Below are 22,177 nucleotides of genomic sequence, written 5' to 3'. Positions count from 1 at the left end.
TAAGGAGTGAAAAAGAGACATATGGCACATTAAATATTTAAATAAATAAGAAAAATAAATAGATAAAGGAAATTTAAAAAAATAACGAATTTCTAACAAAAAAAAAACATTTGTCTATACCCGGCAAGCCTGGATTGCCATTAGCCAATCGCCATATTGAATCGCCATTTTAATTCATGACTATCTTCTTGCACGCAATTACGCTAGAAAATTTTAATAATATTCTTTATTCACAACCAATACATACGTGTTTTGTTATAAAATGTATTTATCATTCTGTACGTGATTCTAAATCATCACATCGTGTAATAGTAGTTGTCCGCACGTTGTTATCTTAGATAACGTAAGTTTTTTTTGTATAGCTTTGGAAAATTACGCCATGTTGAAAGGCAGCCACGTAACGAGGAAATTCTTTTCATTACAGTGATGTGAATTCGTGGATGGTGCTTGGCATGGTAGTATCTACATCTGTAGTACGTGAGCAACATGGCGAAGGAAATAGCAGAAGAGTACGCGTCCAGCCTCTCGGATCTGACGGTGAACAGCAAGCCCCTCATAAATATGCTCACGATCCTTGCTGAAGAGAATATCGAGCATGCAGGGGTTATCGTTGAAACGGTCGAGAAGCACTTGGAGAAGGTGAATTTGCATTTTTAAATATCGTGAACGGCTGGCGTTGGAAATGCCACGCTATGACGTGAGCAGGAAAAGTGTCACAAAGTATTATTTATGCACAAACGGGTGCATTTTGTGTTCACTGTGAGAATGTCGTCGTCAATGATGCTGCCACCAAACAGGTATCTCCTAATATCATTTTATATACTACCTAAATATCAATCTGTGAAAATTAAACAAATAACACTTGTTTTGATATGGTTGATTTTTTTAGATTAATTTTGAAATTCATATCACAGTAGCTTTGTTACGAATATCATATTAATTTAGATGCCATATGGCTTTATTACAATTATCAATTGTTTTATTTTAATAATTATAACAACTTAGAGAAAGTAGTACAACATATGTTAAGATCAATATTTAGTGTTTACTCTTTGACTAACAACAATCTACAAAGCATATTTTTTTGATTAAGAAAAATTGTAATAAGCCTAAATCTTACATATTTTGAAAGGTTTATAACATATATATAAATCTGTGTTATGATATATTCTTTGACTACATTTTTACATTAACTAACTGGGTTTTCTAACTGTAAAGTAAATAATATTTTTATGTGATTATTCACCTACAAGTATTAATTAACATTTGTAGACCTCAATGTAGTTAAAAAAATGATATTTTGAAACATATTGATTGTGTTATGAAAATTATCTCAGATTGTGAACTTCAATATTTTTGCTTAGTTTAGCTTTCTTATTTATATATATATATATTTTACTTAGGAGATACCTGTTCTATTATATCATAATTCCACATAATTTCATTGGTATGCCATTAGAAAGCTACCACATATTGGTTGTATACCAAGATGTTGTAAAATAAAGACTTTTACAAACTGAGTTCTTCTTTATTTTCAATTTTGAAAAAAATTAAAGCGTTGCTACAAGAAACTTTGTATTATTTCCTGCACCATCATCTGTTTATGAAAAAATATATTTTTTTAGAAAATGTAAAAATTTGAATGTAGATGAAACTGATCAAGGAATGAACAAGGAAACTGGATAGATTTCCAAGAGGTTTTTGGTCCTGCTACATTCAAATTGTTTAAATGTTTTGTAAAAACTATATGTTTTGTATTTTTTCTATCCTTAGTGTGGAATAACACTTAATATTGTAAAAATATGAGAAGAATAATGAGTTTAAACCAACATTAAGTGATTGACTGGACAAACCAGTCAACTTGGTGAGCCCAGGTACTTAGGATTAGAGAATATTTTTCCTATACAGGTGCCTCCTGACATCAAGCTGCCGGTACTCTATTTAGTTGATTCAATTATCAAGAATGTTGGCGGTGCATACACACAGAAGTTCTCCGCTATCATCGTTAATATGTTTACTAAGACTTTTAAACAGGTAATAATTAAAAATATAACTTTTTTGATGTTTGTTGGTTATTGCTTATAAAGTATTTGTTAATATTTATATTTTATTTGCAGGTGGACGAGAAAATAAGGTCTCAAATGTTCAAGCTGCGTGAAACATGGCATGATGTGTTTCCATCAACTAAGTTGTATCAATTAGATGTTAAAGTTAACTTAATAGATCCTGCCTGGCCCATCCAAGCTCAACCGCATCAGTCTAACATCCATGTAAATCCAAATTTTCTGAAAAAGGTGTTTTTTTAGTTGATTATCATTGTTGTATTTATATATTATATTATACATAGCCCCCTTCCAGGCACAGTAGGACTGTGTAATGGTTGTCATTTCGTTTCTTAGGGGAATTAACTGTGTTTATATCCCGCTCCGGTAAAATGATAAAGTGCTATATTAAGTTCCGTCATTCAACATGCTATGTCTTGGAACACTCACTGTCTCTAACATGAGGTTCCCTCTGCATACCCCACGGCTGTATGTGGGATACAGCTAAAAAAATTATGCATATAAGATTTAATTTCATGTAGAGCATAAAATTATTAATGCTGTAGCTTGGCTTCATATTTTAAGCATAATTAATAATGTAAAGTTAAAAAATAGAGATGATACATATTATAAAATGCTATTATAATAGATTTGTATTCTTTTGTGCCTGCTTGATATAAAGTTAAGAAAAAACTGCATTTCTAATGCATATTGTGTACATGTACATATTATAGTAGTTAGAAAAAACGTAAAGCTTAGTTTTCAAATATCCTTATGTATAATTTTTATATTAAAAGAGCATAAGTAATTTCATATTATGAGTAAATATGCACATCATAATGCAGTTGCAATATATCTTAATAAACAAATTGGTAGTAGGTTTAAGCTGATGCTTGTGCTATATAGACTAAAGTTCTTTAGCGGCCTTAAAAATAATAATATTTTTCTATGCCTGATATATCCCTTTTTTAATCAATGCAATAATAATCTTATTGATTGTACAATATTTTTTTAACAGTTCCAATGATTATTAACAATTAATTATAATAGCTTAAATTGAAAAAATCTTTTTGTTTTCTATTATCCATTTATCGAAAAATGCTATATTACATTACTTTCGATGTAATCCAATGTACATTTAGTCAGAGTTACTTCAGACACTTGAAATGTGTTATACACTTAGTTATTTCAAATAATTATTAACTTACATTTATATACAATTTGTTATCCTCAGACGACACCAACTACGAGTACAACTCTTACAGAGGAAGAAGAGAGGATGAGGAGTGTCCTCGCCAAGAAGGAACAGGAACTACTCATGCTGCAGAGAAAGAAGGTAGAGATGGAACTGGAGCAAACAAGGCGGCAGTTGCAAATAGCTGAGAAGAATACTAAAAAGGTGAGATTTGATTACTAGTATATACAGGCTCGTACGCTCCTTTCACTGGAACAGCATGTAGGGTAATATATTTCAAACTCATACTTAAAGTTTTTTTATCAAGTTTCAAGTCAACAGACACATAAACCTAAACAACGTTCAACTTCACCAACAATGCCTAAGACTCGATTTCGTGAATGACGAGTGTGCGGCGTGTTGCGGCGTGTTGCGGCGAGTTTTGTGTGCGTGTGTCGTTCTTAAAAAATGTTTTATTTTACAACAATAAACTAAAGAGTAGTTAAAACTATGGTTTCATTTAAAGTGGTGATGAAACAGAAAACATACATACAGAAAAAATATGTACATATACAGAGTGTTTTCTGTATATGTACATATTTTTTCTGTATGTAACATGTTGACTTGTTGTTTTTTTTAGGGAAACATTACATACATTTAATATTTAATATTAACTTATAACACAAAGAATTTATACAATCTAATCAATGTATTTATTTATATTAATATACTTATAAAATCCATTCCCGCATACTAGTGAAGGCAGACCGAATGAACCTAGTATGTGATATAATATATGTAATATGATATAATGAAACAAGTATAATAAGTAATAATACAGACCTACAAACAGACATACTACATACTTACAAAGTTCTTTAAAAAAATCATATTATAAACAAATGTAGGTTTTTTTTTACAAATCAAGCACTTTTATTTGATAACCTTATTAGGTGGCTTATGTAAAAATTGTTAACCATCATTTTGTTACTTTTTGTCATCAAATCTGAAGTTAGAACATAATTAAATTTTTAGCTCAATCAGACACTGGAAGTGATAATTGAGCTTACAAAATTTCATATACACTTACATAGTATGTACATAGTAACATCGCAAGTCAAATAAAAGTATGTTATAAAATAACTAATCTATTTTTTTTTAACTAGATAAATAAGTTGTAAACGCGCTTATAAGAAGTTTTTTATACGTTTTGTAAAGTATTTAACAAATATATTTGTGTACAGATATCTACGGCGCCTGCCCCCGCGCCTGTGGTAGCCATGGTGAGCCCCGTGGTGCCGGCTGTGGACTCTCCGCTATCAGTTAAACAGAGGTTGGGGCCGGTGAGTTGATTGATATATTTTTATATTATTTATGCATTGGATAAAACGCAGCGTTAAGTTCCGCCACTTAATATGCAATTTGGGTAAAAAGCAGTGAGTGTTGTCTTTCATTTTGATATTTTTTTTTGGGCTTTTTAATTACATTATTTAATGACATGTATAACATTTTGTCTTGCATATTGTTGCCCGTTTTGCATTAGTAAAATAAATCAACTTAATAATATATTTTAAAAAAATAGATATATTTATTAACTATATAATAAACATTTACAGTACTGTTACTTTTCCGCAACTAGTTATTAATATTGTGCCGTAACTTGGCAGCAAAAAATATTCTTCAATAGTTAATTTACGCTACTTCTAGTTTTTCTCATCATTATCATTTCAAATATAGATATAAAATTTATTAAATAAACTGTTATATTTGACTATATCACACCATCTTACATTGTCTAATCTAAGGTTGTCCAACTCTAGGAGCTTTGGCTATATTTTAGCCCGCCAGGGCATTTGTTTATTTCTTTGCGCCCCAAGAGAAGCTCTCCGCTGATAATCATGGCATCATCATCAATATGAGTGACACATCTAGACGCTTCGCAATTAAGTAACCACGGAACGCAATATGTGCTTATTAAGTAACGGAATATCCACATCGAAACCCAGAATCAAATTTCTCTTTCTTTTCTATTATAATGACAAAAAAAATACCGATATGTGGCCCGCAGAAGATCATTGATGCAAAATTAGTACCCACATATATTACCGTTTGAGTAACCTGCTAAAAGTTCGTATAAAGTCTTCGATCAATTATACCCTAGATGAAGGATTATAGTCTAAAAAACGGCAAGAGAAATACGAGCACGAAAAATTTTGTGTTCTTATTCGATTTTAGTATGGTCCAACCTCAGCCAACGTGCGGATGTGCAAAAATGCGTCAGTGTGCTTTATAAAATCAGCATTAAACAATTAAATACAAATATTTCATCATTTGGCCAATATTTGCGATTACGAAAATTGGCTGGTCTGGACTAAAACACGCATAGAGTGGATGTATTAATTTTTATAATTGTTTTATCTTTGTTGTTCTTATAGGTTTCCTACTGACCTATTTTCTATGCACAATGGTTTGTAGCCTATGAAATGATTATTTAGAATATTAAAACTATATATATATATATATATAGTTGTTACAGTTATTGCCATAACGAGGGAGTAAAAATATTAAATCGTTGATTTCCCCAGTAGAAAACGAACCCACAACCACGATACGATTGTGCGCCACGATAGCCTCCTCACATCGGGTTCAAATGACCGTACGTGAGCAAGCCGCATCCCATTGATATTAAACTGTATGATAGATTCGATTTTTTTAAGAATAAAATAAAAGATTATTTTTAGTAAATTTACTAAACTTGCCAACATATTGTCAATAAGGCGACTCCTTGATTACTATGTTCTATTTTATATCAAGGAATTTAACCCTCTGTGACTGACGTGGCTTGATTTTTTTCAATTATACTGACGCGGTATCATTTTAAATTATGGTGAGAAGAAAAAGTCTTTGTTAGGTTTTGACTATTCTTTAGAAGCAAAATTTTATATTTTTATTTTTTATATTATCCTATCCTATCCTATCCTATATCTTATAAAACAAAGTCGCTTTTCGTGTCTGTTTGAACTTTCTAACTCTTCTTCTTCTAAACCACCCAACGGATTTTTATGCGGTTTTCACCATTAGGTCGAGTATTTCTCAGGGAAGGTTTATATATAGTTTATTATTTGTACATTCTTATGTAAATTAACATAAATACGATAAATGTGTCTAAAGTCCTACCCGTTGAGACACTTTCGCGCATGCGCTGCTTTAATGGAAAGTACTACATGAAAATAATGTACTGGAGTATTGTTCCTCTTAATAAGATCTACAAAAAAGTCCGCGACAGCATATTTTTCTCTTTTAAGAATAACGTGTAGTGATCATATTTCTGTCTAAAAATAGTAATTTCAATATATTTTTTATTGTGAGGGATATTTTTCCATAATGGTATTAATCCTTATCCTTTAAAATACTTTATTAAAATTGCGAATAGTATTAGAGAAAAACGCATTTAATTGTTGACACATCCCGCCGTTGGCTCATCAGCTGTCCCGACTCAAGTTTTACTTATCCCTTACTCTCAGCATATAAATAAGTATATTAGTTACGTTGGCCATTTAATGTAGATCAAAACTGTCTTTTACTGTTTTTTCATTTTAATAAGTACTTTAGAAGTTGTTACAATATCAAAACATCCTTGTTGCGAAACGCGCCCCGCGACGTTTTGCTTATACAAGCGCGTCATGAGCAGTCATCGGTGGTTCAGTGGTAGAATGCTCGCCTGCCACACGGGAGGCCCGGGTTCGATTCCCGGCCAATGCATTCTATTTAATTTTCCTCACAGGCAGCCACGTAGTGCTTGCTTTTCATCTGGGACAGAATACCCTCTTCAGCACAAGCTCGAAAAAAAAACCCGCCCGCTATAGAGGCATAGCAACGAAGATTTAGATGCGTTTGCACGTATTAGATAGTTGGAGTTGAATGTATTATTTCAGCGCGATATATTTGGTTTCATATTTTTTGTAGTAGTTATTAGTAGGTAGGTTTTTGTTTATAATTTCTTCCGTTTAAAAATAGTCATTTAACTATCTAAAAATAGTCATTTAAAAATATTTTAATAAGTACTTGAAAAGATTAGTAACACAGATTTAAAATTACGGTACCTACTAAAAAATCCTTGCTGTGTAAAACAATTGGAAAATCCTTATTGAAACTACGAAGCATTAGAGTTTAATTAATTTTCACATTATCTTAAGTGCTTTGCAAACATACATTATATGAATAATCCAGTAGTAAAAGCGGGCGAAGCCGCAAGGGGGTCGCTAGTCATAAATATATATATATGTAAATTAAATTAAATTCTAAAATAACGGGATGTAATGCAAAAACACACATTATCTAAAATAGACAAAATATAACCATTTTTACTGAGATGGTAGTCTAGTATTTTAACGTTGACGTGGCAGACTCGTAGATACTTTTCTCCCTCTAAGCACCCGTGGGCTCCCTGCGACCAATTGTCACACGCTATCCGACGCGTTAGCTCATTACGATAATCTATATATATAAAATCGAAAGGTCACTCACTCATCACGAAATCTCAGAAACTACATGTGCTAGGAATCTCAAATTTTGCATAGGAGTTACTTATAGAACGTAAGTGTTCGCTAAGAAGGGAATTTGCAATATTCGACTTCTAAGGGGTTGTTTTTGGGGTCGAAAGTTTGTATGAAACTTCGTTACTACAAATGCTAGGAGTCTCAAATTTTGCATAGACGTCACTATGACGTAGTCATGGAGACAGAATTAATAATAACATAGTTCACGCGGGTGTAACCGCGAGCGGGCCGCTAGTGTACTATATATAGATATTAAAATACAATTTTAATATTCCATTTCTTTTACAGCCCGTAAACAAACCCGTTGGCGTCGGTCGTATAGCGCCCGTCAGCGCAGCCCTAGTGACAGCTCGCAGAGACCCGCGCCTCGCCAGACAAGCGCCCGTGGTGCCGTCTACCGTCACGCCGCCCGCGCCACCCCCCATCGCCCCCAATGTGTTCGACATCAAACCCCTCGACAGACCCGTCGACAGACACGTCACGCAACGCAAGAACGTCATAACTATAGACGTGAGGCCCGAGGGTCGCGACACGAGAGACCCGCGTCGTACCCGGAAACGGACCGACGAACGCCGCGCCAAAGATAACAAAGGTGATGTCTACATAGATCGTCTGCACATACCGGATCCGGCGCGTATTAGCAAGCTGCCGCCGATACCGAAGATACCTCGCGACCCAACGTCGGACCCACCACCGCCTACTAAAAGGAAAAGAGACCCCGCCCGGGACACTCGAGACACTCAACGAGACACTCAAAGAAACAAGCGAAAAGACAAAGAAGGGGTCGGGTCTTCACCAGAAAAAAGACACAAGATAAGAGAAAAGACGCGAGATAAAGATAAAAAGGCCAAAGTAAAAGAAATAGAAATAGATAAACCGGCAGAAGAAGAAGTTGTCGCCTTCAAGGAACTCAAAAACTACCACAAAGAAAGATACATGCGACGGAACAAAGAGAAATCCGAAAGTCCTGAAAGAAAGGAGAGCGAAGTCACTGAAGAGTCTACAAGTAAGATAATTTTTAAAATGCGTCTTGTAATGAGTGTCGGTCCGTCTGTGTTATTAGGATGTAATGACGTAACACTGTGTGGAAATAAAATTTTTTTTTCAACTGTTGGTTGGTATTCATATTCAGTTGTCACGTTTTTAGGATATCGTTCCCTTTACTTTTGTTGATTTTACAGCATTATTATTTTATCTGTTTCGTTAGTTAATTTTATTATCAAGGTAAACCTTGAAAATAACATTTTAAAAAATATTAAGTAGATTTTTTCTTAAACAACAACTTATATATTTGTGCTTTAATTTTTTTTCATAATAATCTACTATAGGTTATTAATCATTAACAGTAAAAGCTCATAAACTTAGCCTAGTTTAATTTAAACCAGTGAGCTGACAAATGGTATTGAAATTGAACTAAAATATGTAAAGCTACTTATTTTATAAAAGTGCAAAAGAGTGAACATGATATAGAAAGTAAAACTATATACCTCTAATGAAATGAATTTAACTGAAGAAACTGCAACCCTAACTTGGACCAAAAAAAATTGAAGATGCTTACTGGCTGGATTCACACATCTCTAATTTCCAGATGCGTTAAGTAATTATATATTTTATTTTATATAATCTGCTATCAGTTTTAAAATTTAAAAAGAAAATCGAAAAATAGAAATAACAAAGCACAGGCAATTGAAATTTTCCCGTAAAAAAATATATAGTAAATTATATATGGTATATTATTATGGAAGGTAAAATGCTGATGCCACCTTCTTCCTAGGTCTACCCAGTAAATTGCTCCAAATGGAGTTGCTCTGTTACTGTAATATCTAAATTTATCTTTATTTAGAAATGATTTGATGATTTGCAGTTGATTTTTATAGAGAAAAAATGTCAATTTTCATTTTATCAACTTTCAACTTGTACATTCAGCACTATAGGACCGTAATTATGACAAGGGTACGTTATTACGGCTATTTACTAAACTTTATAGCTTCATATAATTACAATAGCTAGTACAGTTGTCCAAAGACCTATTATCTTAAGGCAATGACACTTTAAATACTTATCGAGTTTTATATGCGCACACAGGTTGTTAAGTATTTTTTTTATATTACTCAATATTATAAAATCGCTTTTGATTGCTTTGTTCCTTCATAGAAAAAATCTTGTATTAAATATTCATTTGAATATAATATTTACAACAATATAGCAAGTTTTAACATAATTGCACATTTGTTAACTTGAAAACTTATCAATTAAAATAAAATTGACCTCCTATGCATATGAAATTATAATTTAGAAATGTTTATACATTCATCTTTCTTAGTGCTCCCACTTCTGTTTCTTTAAAGCTTTTATACATACCTAAAGTCATTACTTTAGGTAGTCCTTTACCTAGTAGCACTAAGCATTTGCAATTAAAACAACTTAAAAGCTAATTTTCGGATTTCGCTAATACACATGTGTAGATATTTCTTATTATTATAAGTTTTCTTTCTGATTCTAATCCATATCATATATTTATTACTTTTACTAACCATTGAATATAAGAGTGCAATAACTTAAGTTTTCGACACATGAGAAGTCAATAAACAAAAAATCCTGATATTTGTCCAATAACATCCTAAGGTTATAAATAAGTTTTAGTTTGTAATTTTCCATACTTTTCGTACATCCATTTTTAATGTTTATACACAATTAATATTTCTCAATAGAATAATTAGATTTACAAGTCGCATTTGTATTTGATATTGTCCAGTTATGACCGTTTTCATTTAACTATCTTTGGTGGTTATTGCTAATTATGTATACTAACAAAATAAGGTAATTAAAAATATATTAATTGTACGCTAGTAGAACCTTTCATATAATTTTCAGCTAAATTACTTTTTAATAAGTCTTCTTTGTACTATAAATTTAGAAATAATGTGATTATTATATCAATACTATAGCTAGATATTTTTTATAATGTCAAATGATATAGATTATTTTTGAAGTTATTTTTGTATAGCTCTTTGGCTTAAGGATGACCCCGAGGAGATATACATTAAGTACAGTAGACAATATGTTTAATACCAAATTCAAAACTGTCAGCTCACTGGAAACTATTAAATGAAAAAAAAAACATTCCAATAATCTAAAATATAGACAAAATAACTTTAACAACTACAAAGTCCTGAAATTCTACGCAAATTAAACGCTACTACGCTAATACGCTACTTGGCAAAGAGAGCCTAGTTAACATTTATTTAAGAGATGACAATCATGGAGAATTCAACGGGACGACGAAGTAAACTACAAATTACTAATCATACAAAACAGGTAAAAGTGTGATATTTAAAATTTAACTTAAAGCTGCAATAAATAGAGTCGTGTTTTCAGAACCAGTTGAGGCAAATGTGGAAAACAAAGATGTCGATTTGCGTGTACTACATCCGGTCATTGCTGATACAGCAGCTCCTGTCGGTCAGAAACGATCCTCTACTGAAACTTTAGAGGGCAAAGTTAAGAAAAATAAAACTGATAAGTTTGATATGTAAGTAATATAAATATTTTTATGTGGTTTAGTTTGATTTTTATAATAAGAAGTATGTAATGTAATTAATACAAATAAGACTATAAAGTTAAAAACATTTCAGACTTTTCGGTAACGAAGATGTTGATCTCAGACAGTTGCCTCAAGTAGACGAAAATAGTGCTCCCCCTCCACCTTCCTTAAGCGAGAGCAAGTCTAAGACTTCCAAGACTAATACAGACGATAGTGCAGAGGATGAAGACACAATTGTCTCGCCAATACGATCACCAAGAAAGGATTGGCAGGAGGTTAAAGAGAAAGAGGATTCTAAAAAAACTCCCTCTAAATTAGATCTGGTGAGGGCAAAATTGGCCGAGGCTACCAAAGTTAAAGATGGTCTTGGTCGACCGTTATTGTTCAGCAAATCTCCAAGTAAGTATAAAGAAATAAATAATAAGTGTAAAAATGATTTTTTATATAATATTATGCAAATGGAGCACGCATAATTGTATTATTAAACATTTTATACTAACTTCATTTATATTTTCTTAGGTATAGAAAAAGAAAGGCGTCGTACACTTAGTTCAGAAGAAAATGATTTACGAATTGACAACGGAGAGGACTTTGACGCAGAAGATCATAAAAAAACTATATCAATAATAATGAATCAAGCTAAAGAGCAGTTCAGTGACGGGCAACTCGATAAAAATCAATATAACGCCTTAATGTATCAAGTTTTACAGCTTAATGAAAAGCTTAAGTTAAAGGAAGCCAAACAAAGGGAATCTCTAGAAATATCAAAAAGGAAACTCCACGCTCACGTCCAGGAAGAGAACAAAGTACCTTCACCAAAGTCGTCCCCATCCGAGAGAAACAACTTCGGAGACATTGACGAGAGAATAACTCCAGCTCCGTTTATGGATGCGATGATAGACAACCAAAACCAACACCAAGATTCTGACATGAGGATGAACCATAATGGAGAAATGATGGAGAACAAAATCGGGCCGTTCCCTATGCCGCCGATGATGCCGCCCATGTTCATGGGACCCTTTCCGAGGTGGAGAGGGCAGCCGCGCCCGAGGATGGGACCCGAGGACTTCGGCCCCCGCAGATTTAGAGTGCCCATGCCTCCCTTTTTTAGAGGAAAGTTTGATAAACGAGGGCCAAGATTTGAACAGAGAATGCCACTTTTACCCACTCCGAAATTGGGAATGCGTCAGGGCGATAACCCTTTGAATCCCTATGAAAGATCAATGTCACCCCCGCCTCTCGGAACTCCTGGATACAGTTTGCCTCCCACCGATTTCAAAGTGCTGGAATATATCGATCAAGATCCGGTTAAAACTATTCAAATCGACGGTATTCCCAGGGAAATTAGATTTTACGGTGAAACAGCTGTTATAATGTTAGACTGGGATGACCCACGAGAAATCAAATTTCTACCCGGATCGAGGAGAATCACGTTTGACAATAAAGATTCTGTTGTTTTAAATTTCAACGAGGGTTACAAGCAGATAGAAATAGATGATCAAACTTTTGATATACGATTCGGCGCGCCGACCAGGGAGCTGTATATAAACGGCAGATGGTATGAGTGTTTCTTTGGCGGTCAACCCTTGGGAGTTATAATTGATGGGAAACCTCGTTTGGTACATTTAGAAGGCCCCCTTCCCCAAGTAGACATAGGCAAAATTAAACGAACAGACCTAGTAGGAGGCAAAATCAATCTGATAGTCAACGCGACTAATATTTGTCCCGTATATTTGGACGCTAAAGTGCAAAAGTTCCATGTGAACGGACATTTCTTTACGATAAGGTTTGTGGATGCTCTAAGGACTGTGCTAATTAATGAGCAGCCGTTTAAAGTGGAATATGGTGATCTTCCTAAGCCCATATTTGTGGGTGGAGAAAAATATTTTGTTAGGTTTTCCGCTTTGCCGAAGAATATAAGACCTGGTCAAGTCGAGATAGAAGATATGGAAGGTTCAAAGCCGATGGAAAAGAGTGTTGAAGACGATGTTTCTACAAAGAAAGAAGAACCAATGGAGACTGATGCCGAGGAAGCTGTAGAGACTACACGAAAAACACCAAGTCCTGAAGGTGAAATGAAAGGTAAAATATTTTTACTGAATATAACTTTAATTCATATTTAAAATAATCATATGAATTTAAAAATATTTATTAGTAAGTTACCAAAAATTAGTTGTTTACTTTTCTAAAAATCTTTTGCTATTCTACTAAGAATAAGTTATGTATTGATTTTACTAGATTTTTAATAATTTTAACTAAACTAGTAATAATTATGTACTCAATTATTTGCTAATAAGATAAACTATACGAAAAATATTTTATTTACAAACAGGCTTGGACATGTTGGCAAGCCTAATGCCCACCAGTATGGCACCAGCGTCCAGTTCAGAGTATAGTTTAGCGGAACCGCTTTTTGCCAAGACGGAGAACATACCTGGCTTGGAAACCCCTTCAGAAGAGAAAACAGCTCCATCGTTGCCAATACTTGGCACAATCAATGTGAATGATCTTTATGCCAAGTTAGTGGCAACTGGCATAGTACCAATGTTAAACGATGTGAAGACTGAAACTAAAATGGAGGCAAAAACAGAAGAAATTAAATCAAAGCCAAGGGAAGATAGGAATGTTATACATAAAGTTGATATGTTGAAATCTGAGACTTTGAGAGTGTAAGTAATGTACATTGTAATAATTGTTGTTAAAAATTGTTTTTTTTTTAAATTAATTGGTCTAATTTTTTTTCTTTTATCTAGAAATTGCTAAACAATAACTTTAGCTCTGTTGGTGTTATCAAATGTATTGCATCAATTGTATCCCTTATACATGTAAATGTTTGAAAAATCGTTGTTGTTATTTTAAATAAAGATATTGTTGCCAATTGTGCAAAAAATAACTACAGATATAAAACATTTAGTTTTTGTCGCTTTTGTTTATTTATAACAAAATAAAAAAAATGGTTTTTGTAATGGAATTTGAATATATATTTCACTTGCCTATTTATATTTTTACATTTATCGTATCTCGGTATTATTATCATAACTTAAATTAAATACTCCATTCTTATAAGCCTTTTGTACGTTGACTTTCGTTACCTTAAAAATCCCTGCAAGTGTGTTATATATATATGGTGTACAAATAAAGTTATAATAGTCATGATAAACGATTATCGAATTTCTTAAAGAATAATAATTGATCCACAGTAAACAACCAGGCCTCGTAAGTCGTCTCTACGGCGGTATGCAATGCAGTGGTTGCGGTGCCCGTTTCCCTCCAGAGCACACAGTACGATATTCCCAACATCTGGACTGGCATTTCCGTCAGAATAGAAGAGAACGGGATTCAGCGAGACGGGCCCATTCTAGGCACTGGCATTATGATATGTCCGATTGGTTGCAGTATGAGGAACTTGAGGATTTGGAGGAGAGAGGTAGGTTTTATATATTGTTTTTGTGTATAATGTTTTTTTTAAACATTTAAGGAAAACTTCAAAAAAATCATGATGAGAATTTAATCGTCATTTTTCGTTTAGATTTTATTTCGGATGCGAATATAGATGATAAAGTCAATGCGAAATTTGCGCAATTACGGATTGGGACGCGAATTTTCACAACATCCCTTATTTGTATACTGTTTCTTTATATAATTATTAATTCCTATCCAAAATTTACAGAGAAAAGCTGGTTCGAAACGGGCTCAGAAGAAACTATACTAGACAAACCAGAGGAGAGTCCTAGTGCGGTCGCGGGCGGCGCTCCGCAACACAATTGCGCGCTCTGCGGAGATCGCTTCCACCAGTTCTACAATGAGGACAAGGAGGAGTGGCATCTGAGGAACGCGGTGTTATACTCCGCGATGTATTATCATCCGCTGTGTCTGCAGGACTACAAGGTAAATAACATTTACACGTCATCCATTTAAATATAACCAGTTTTATAGTATAACCAGTTTCCGTTCCTTAGGTGCCACTCTATTTTGTCTCAATGAAGACAAGTTATAGTGAAATTTATATAAGCTTTATACTTACGACCACAGAAAACTATAAAGTGTTGAAAGTATTTTGACCCACTTCTTACCTTCCAAATTGTTTGACACTTTTTTAAGCTTTATTTTACTTGAAATACTTTATCTTTGTTTTATGTTTTTAAATTATATAATATTATTTGGGTATGACTTTAACTTATAATCTTTTTTAAGGCATCACTAACAAAAGAAGAGCCGCCTAAAGAAGAACCTGTGCCAGAAGTTGAAGAAGAACAAGAGAAATCAGTAGAAGCGATAGAGATCAACGATGATGATAAATGTGATGAGGCAGACGTGTCTGACACGGAATCTGTTGTGGAGGTCGTTGAACCCGTCGAGGAAACTACTGAGCCTGTTGAGGTAGATGATGTTTAATTGTTAGTTTATTTATGTATGTAAAAGGATGGATCAGTATAGGTAGAGGAAACCGAGTGTTAAGACACTCCGTTTCCTACGTACCTCCTAAGTTTTAAGACATTGCGTGTTGAGTAGCGGATCTTAACTAAATTTTTATAATTTAAATAACTAATTTTTTTTTTTTTTATTTTGAAGAGGTGAATGTGCTCATGGCTTCTGCAATTCATGCTTTAACCATTACAAAGTTAATTCACAGGCATTTGCAATGTTGATTGCTGTAACTCTACGCGGCGCTTTGTCTTCTTACCAGAGATACTCACTCGGGGGAAAGATATTATTTTTAGGAAATGAAAATAATACCCTATAATTTTCAGGAAAATAACTTTTTCCTCAGTAGTCAAAATCCAACCTAGGACCGTCGCATTTTCAGTTAGATGTTACCTCATTACATTAAGTTAATTTAATGATAATTTTTATATATTTTTTTATCTTGCATTAGATTGATGAAGGCGAAGAAGACGATGTAGTATTAAAAGCAGAGCCGGTAGTCCAAGTAGTGGTGGAAGATGCAGATACTGATGATGAGACAGTGGCAGAAAGGGCAAGTAGGGATCAACAAGTTGAGATTGACTTTGCAAATATAAAGATAAAGCAGGAACCTGTTGATCCTGGTGAGTATTCTACTTTATTTTTATTAGCTTCACGATGTATCCTGCATATAACAGGAAGGTAGACAGCTGTAACACTTGTAACTGTGAAACTTGTCTACAAGAAACATACTGTTAAGACACCTTGTTAACCCAATTTTTGATACAGTGTATTGAGCATTTTATCTACTTACCAGAATGAGGAACGAAACAAACCCAGAACCGTTGCTTTTATATTATAGTTTCTTAAGTATAACAAAATATATATTTTTATATCTATTGGCACTAAATTAATTTCTTTTATTAATTAAATTATTCATTAATATAGAGAACATGCTACTTTTACATTTATATACATGTATATCTCTAACAAAACTCACCCTCATTACAGACGATGAGCCCATAATAACTGCTGAAGTAGAAAATATAGCACCCACAATAGACACAACCCACCACACAGTGACATCCTCAATTGATGGTAACGTACAACTCGACGAGGCCACCCAAGCTCACACTATCCCCTTTGGAGGCATACGAATAAATATATCCAAAACTATACCTACAAATACCCAGGATAAAGATGAGGAGAAGATGCTGGAGGATGTCAGCGCTGATGAGGAACCTCCACCTCCTGGTGAAGATGAGGAGCTGGAGTACAAGTTGAAACCCTCTTTGGAGGGCATTGAATTTGTGAAACAGCCCCTGGTGCAAAAGGGCAGCGAGTTGTCTGGACTATGCTCTATTATGTGAAATATTTTGTGGGAAGAGATGGGAAATAAGACACTCAAATTTTTTAAACTTTACGTGTTGAATGTCAGAACTAAACGCCGCGTTTTGTCTGCCTTTGAGAAAGTAAAAATAATTCATTTTTAAGTGCTGGCAATGGAACTCACAACCGTGGCGCTTTTAGATTATATACGCTGTGCTGCTGGGCCACAACATATATGAAATCTTTAACTTGTATATTATATCTATATTACAAGAAAGTTTTTATTTAAAATGTTAAACTTTCGTTTATTTATGATTGTTTATTCATTAATATGTATATAGGTTGTCATAGGATGTATTTTTAAATAAGTATGTGAAATATTATAAAACTACAACAAAAAAAATAAAAATATTACTATTTTGTATAAAAAATGAATTTTGCTTAAGTCTCGTTATTTTTATTGTGTTAAAATGTTTGTATACATATGAATATATGAGTGAGTGCTGATTTATCACTGCCTAATATAATGTTTTGTCCAATTTGTTTTTCTTAGTTTTACGTGGTATCCCGCATATAGTAGGGCAAGCAGAGGGAACCCAAGGTCAACACTCTGTTTGCCTTGCACGTGAATAACGTAACTATACCCCGCGTTTTATTATGCTACCCCGCACTTTATTATACTTTTGAGGGGGAATCGAACCCACAACTATCGGTTTACAGTCAGATCAGCGCCGACGCGGCCATTCTTATATTTTACTTAGTTGTTGAATTATTGTGAAAATGGTTATTTATATATAATTATATATAAATAACCATATAATATGTGACGTTATAGCGCAACCATACAGTGTCTGACTGTAGATGCAACGGTTGTGGGTTCGACTCCCACTCGGCCGAATTAATTATTTCCATTTCTTCTTTATAACATGAAGTCAAAACGCGGTGTTGAGTTTCGTTATTGAACATTGCAATGTGTCGACAATTGAGTGAGGGGAATGTAATGTCATAACGATAACCTCGCTCTGCCTACCCAACTAATTGCGGGATACAGCGTGAAGCTAAAAATAAATAAAAAACCACAAAAAGTTATGTATAAATAAAAGAAGAATTTGTCAATTCTTTCATATTTTATAGTATGTACATATTTACCATTCATAATACTTAGTGAAATTCTAAGAGCTCAAAATTAAAATTATTTGTGTGAATTTATTATGACATTAGCTATCTATTTATTTCACAACTATATCTTTGATCTTAGCTATATAAGTCGTATTTCAACAATTCTATACATGTTATACTAAATAGATTTTGATGTTATTACTACTACTTGCAACGAATTTTAGTAAAGTACGCCATTTTTAGCATTTCATACAGTATGTATCGACTTTTGTTTACAAAATATTATTTTTTAATATGTTTATCTTAAAACAAATGTTTAGTTTAATAACGTAACAACTTCCATCATGCTCTTGAACATGTTAAGTAAAAAAATGTGATATTAAATTTAAGATAGTTTAGAAATTTTTAAATGGATATTTGCTTACATTTTGTATATAAAGTTTTGTAAATAGAATGGTTGTGTTGGTTGTTTTACAGAATTGGTATTCTGATCAATGGTGTGCGGAATCGATTATGAAGTATTTAATCGAAAAAGATATTAAGTTGTTGTACATTAAGCCGTTTTAGTAGCGTGTAGTGTATTTTTAACTTTGAATTCTGAGTTTAAATTTTAGTTAATTTTAAAAAGTTGCCATTCTTATTCTCTATACTAAATTATAATCGGTTATATTATCGATAAATCAGTTGGATAAATAATCGATTTAGCGCTCCATTATATACTATTGTTTTTGGTGAAGGAATCTCTAGACTACTTTCCTTTTCACTCAGCTAATATTAATTGATTTAATCAACAATAAAATTATTTTTCTTATTCCGAGATTTGTTTCAATTATTTTCTAAAGTTTGTGCCACACCTGTGTTTATTTACTTTAATATTAATAAAGGTCACTTGAAATTAATTGCTGTTTTATTTTAATAACCTAATACTAAAATACATGTAATTTTATACAAAGTTTTTGTTTTATATTCCTATAAAATTGTAATGTTGGATGGTTTTCATGAGGTACAAGTTGGAATCCCATAACTTTATTTCTAAATATGTTTTTGTGACGCTAATCATTCTAATTAGTTTTTTCAAAAAAGGAATTTTATTTCATAAATAATTTAGAAATTTGACAAAAAAAATTACGCTAATATTAATTAAATTGATAACATTGTTCATTATTTTAGATCTTCAATGTAAATAAAAAAGGAGCTTAGGTAAATTTACAATGATTCAAAAATAAAACAGCTCAAATCAACAATACAAACAATTTATTGCTCATGATTTAGGAACAAAATTATCTACATATCACAATTATGTGGCCATCTAGGAAATGGCAGAGTATCTTTTATATTGGGCACATTGCAAACAACTTGAAGTAACCTCTCCAAGCCCAAACCAAAACCTCCAGTAGGTATATTACCAAACTTTCGCAATTCCAAATACCAATTTAAAGCATCTGATGGTAATTTTTGTTTCAACTTGTCATAGTTATCCTCCCTAAGACTCCCTCCGACAATTTCTCCTGTGATTGGTGCTAATAGATCTAATGCATCAACCTGTAAAAAAGTGTATAATATATAAGCTTTTCAAAATAAATTATTAGTTACTTTTAATTTTATTATTAGTAAATATTTTTGATCCCACGTTTAGCATAATTCAGTTCGGGCGCAAATTAAATGCAGTCGGGGCCTGAGGTTAAGCGCGGGAGCATATCGCCCCGTCGCGTCGTCGTACGTAGAGTCACGAAAAAAGTATCGATACTTTGTGGTATCGAGTATATATTTTTTAATAGGTATTGTATTGAATAAATTACCCAACTAACTTTGCCTTTTGGCTTATACTTAGAATACACTAGAAACTAGAATCCTCTGTACGCGAGGATCGTAAATCGTAATTAGGGAATATTTTTAACATTCTTAATTATCCTCTCTTTTTTTAATTATCCTCTAATTAATACTAATTAATCGACAAGATTTATAATAGTAATGAGTAATTAAATTAGTTACACTACTATTAGGAAATGACTATTATTTTTCACTTTGATGATGATTAAAATTTTTATTAAATGTGGTTCTAGTTTCGTTACTTTTTTATTAGTAAACAATTATCACTATTCTGTTATCTTTTTACTATTTCAAGTAAATAATCCCTATATTGATTAGGGCTTCTCGTGAAAATAGACCATATCTTTGAGTAAGTTTATAAGAAGTGGTAATACTTTGTTTTTGTTTAAATTATCAATACATTTTCAATAACCCAGTCACAACATTAGCACATCCTCAGAGCTGCAGTCAATTCATGTGCAAACTGTAGTAGAGAATTGTGGTTTAGGATACTCTCCTTTATATCTGACTTTTCCTATTATTTGTTGAGTGGTAGAACTCAACACCATATTAACTAGTTACTAGAGCAAGAAAATGAAAATAATTCATACCCTCTGAGAAGGAATAATGGAAATTAAACATTATATGGGGAATAAAATGTCTTAACAATGGGGTCTATATGCAGAATACAAGCTTGATGTAGCTTGTACAGCAAACAGGGTGTGAAGCTAAATAAAAATAAATAATTTACTATTCTCAATGGTAACAGCTTTTCAATGTTGATATTTTAGCAATTTCACTACTCACTTTACTTTTATCCAATAGAGATTCCTTCATATAAAATGATTTCATAGCTTTTGGCCATTCTACAACAAAAACTGGGGTACCTCCACAATGTTCCACTAAAGCCAACTCCTGTTCTTTATTAATTCCTTCCTCTGCTGTATCTAAATCTTTTTTTGCTAAAATGCTCTTTGCCTCCACATAAGTCATTGTTACGAATTCCTTATCAATCCAACTTGGTGCCTTATTATTTTTATCAATCAAAAATAAATCAGACTCATTTGTTTTCCTAGTTTTAGTAAATACATGTTTTAACAAGCCTTCAATTACATGCTGTAATTTTTCTATAGTATCACAAAAAGCTATCTCACCTTCTAACATATAAAATTCTGATAAATGCAATCTTGACCTAGAATTTTCTGCCCTAAATGTAGGTCCTAGAGTGTAAACATTACCCATTCCCCTACATATAGCTTCTAAATGTAGTTGGCCCGATACTGTTAAATATGTTGTTGATCCAAAATATACTGTATCTCTGTTTCTTCCCTCTTGCATCATTGCTTTAACAGTTTCATCATTTTCTGGCTGTACTTTAAAAACTTCACCCGCGCCTTCACAATCATTTGATGTTAATATAGGAGTGTGTATATGAATATAATTATTAGAAGCAAAATAGTCATGAATGTGTCTAGTAACAGAATTTCGTACCCTCAGTATTGCGGAAATATAGTTTGTTCGAGATCGTAAATGAAGAAATTGTCTTATATATTCTGGTGGATGTGCAGTACGAGGATTGAAGGGGTAGCCTTCAAGAACTACACAATTACCAAGCACCTTAACATTTTCTGCGTAAAGTTCTAATTGACCTTTAGGACTTTTAGTAAGCTTCCCCGTTATATGCACTGAACTACCATAAGTTAAATTATCATTTTTAATAGTTTTCGGAATAATAATTTGCAATTTTTGAGCACAAGAACCGTCGTTTACGTCTAAAAAAATAAATTCTTTTTGTATGCGTAGACTTCTCACCCAACCCTAGAAGAGTAAAATAAAACAAAAAATAATATACCGTTATTTATCATTCAGTAGGAAGAATATATTTCCTTGAATTAAAAAAAATATATTATGAATAACCTTAATTTCAGTTTCTTCTCCAATATTTTGTTTTTGTAACACTGAGGCGATGACACTGTAATTCTTATTTATGAAAAAATGTTTGCTTAGTTGATTATATATTCTTTTACACAACATTTTTGTCTGAAATATTCATTTATTTAGAAATGTTTACATAAAAATGTAACTCCAGTTTCAGTCTTCAAGTTATTGACAGATGACAGCCGACGATTTGACAAAAGAACTGAGACAACAATGTTGCCTCAATCCTTTTTTGTTCTTTGTTGGCCCACATAAAGTA

At 32.8% G+C, this 22,177-nt stretch overlaps 2 protein-coding genes across 3 annotated transcripts; one reads left to right on the top strand and one right to left on the bottom strand.

Moving 5' to 3' along the window:
- Positions 1–167: 167 nt before the first annotated feature.
- Pcf11 (Pcf11 cleavage and polyadenylation factor subunit) lies at positions 168–19,070 on the top strand. 2 transcript variants are annotated; one of them, XM_085196934.1, is made up of 16 exons: positions 168–343; positions 425–639; positions 1,909–2,034; positions 2,118–2,270; positions 3,277–3,441; positions 4,461–4,559; positions 8,064–8,781; positions 11,154–11,307; positions 11,411–11,718; positions 11,839–13,401; positions 13,652–13,988; positions 14,520–14,746; positions 14,990–15,207; positions 15,514–15,699; positions 16,196–16,367; positions 16,735–19,070. In XM_085196934.1, exons 2-16 carry the CDS (start codon positions 487–489, stop codon positions 17,091–17,093), a joined length of 4,938 nt encoding a protein of 1,645 aa, XP_085053060.1. In that variant the 5' UTR covers positions 168–343; positions 425–486; the 3' UTR covers positions 17,094–19,070. The 2 variants fall into 2 exon arrangements, with proteins under 2 accessions (XP_085053060.1, XP_085053059.1); XM_085196933.1 differs by having other exon boundaries at positions 2,118–2,294.
- A 338-nt stretch (positions 19,071–19,408) lies between these two features.
- Positions 19,409–22,121, bottom strand: AsnRS-m (asparagine--tRNA ligase, mitochondrial). The gene is made up of 3 exons (XM_085195744.1): positions 21,898–22,121; positions 20,788–21,798; positions 19,409–19,713 (listed from the first exon to the last, which is right to left on the bottom strand). The coding sequence occupies exons 1-3, from the start codon at positions 22,012–22,014 to the stop codon at positions 19,456–19,458; spliced, it is 1,386 nt and encodes a 461-aa protein (XP_085051870.1). The 5' UTR covers positions 22,015–22,121; the 3' UTR covers positions 19,409–19,455.
- Between the last annotated feature and the right edge of the window lie 56 nt (positions 22,122–22,177).

The sequence above is a fragment of the Heliconius melpomene genome, chromosome 13 (assembly GCF_056956725.1).
Source record: "Heliconius melpomene rosina isolate 202511_hmr_F chromosome 13, ASM5695672v1, whole genome shotgun sequence".
In the NCBI taxonomy this organism is placed as follows: domain Eukaryota; kingdom Metazoa; phylum Arthropoda; class Insecta; order Lepidoptera; family Nymphalidae; genus Heliconius; species Heliconius melpomene.
This window is presented reverse-complemented; position numbering and strand designations above follow the sequence as displayed.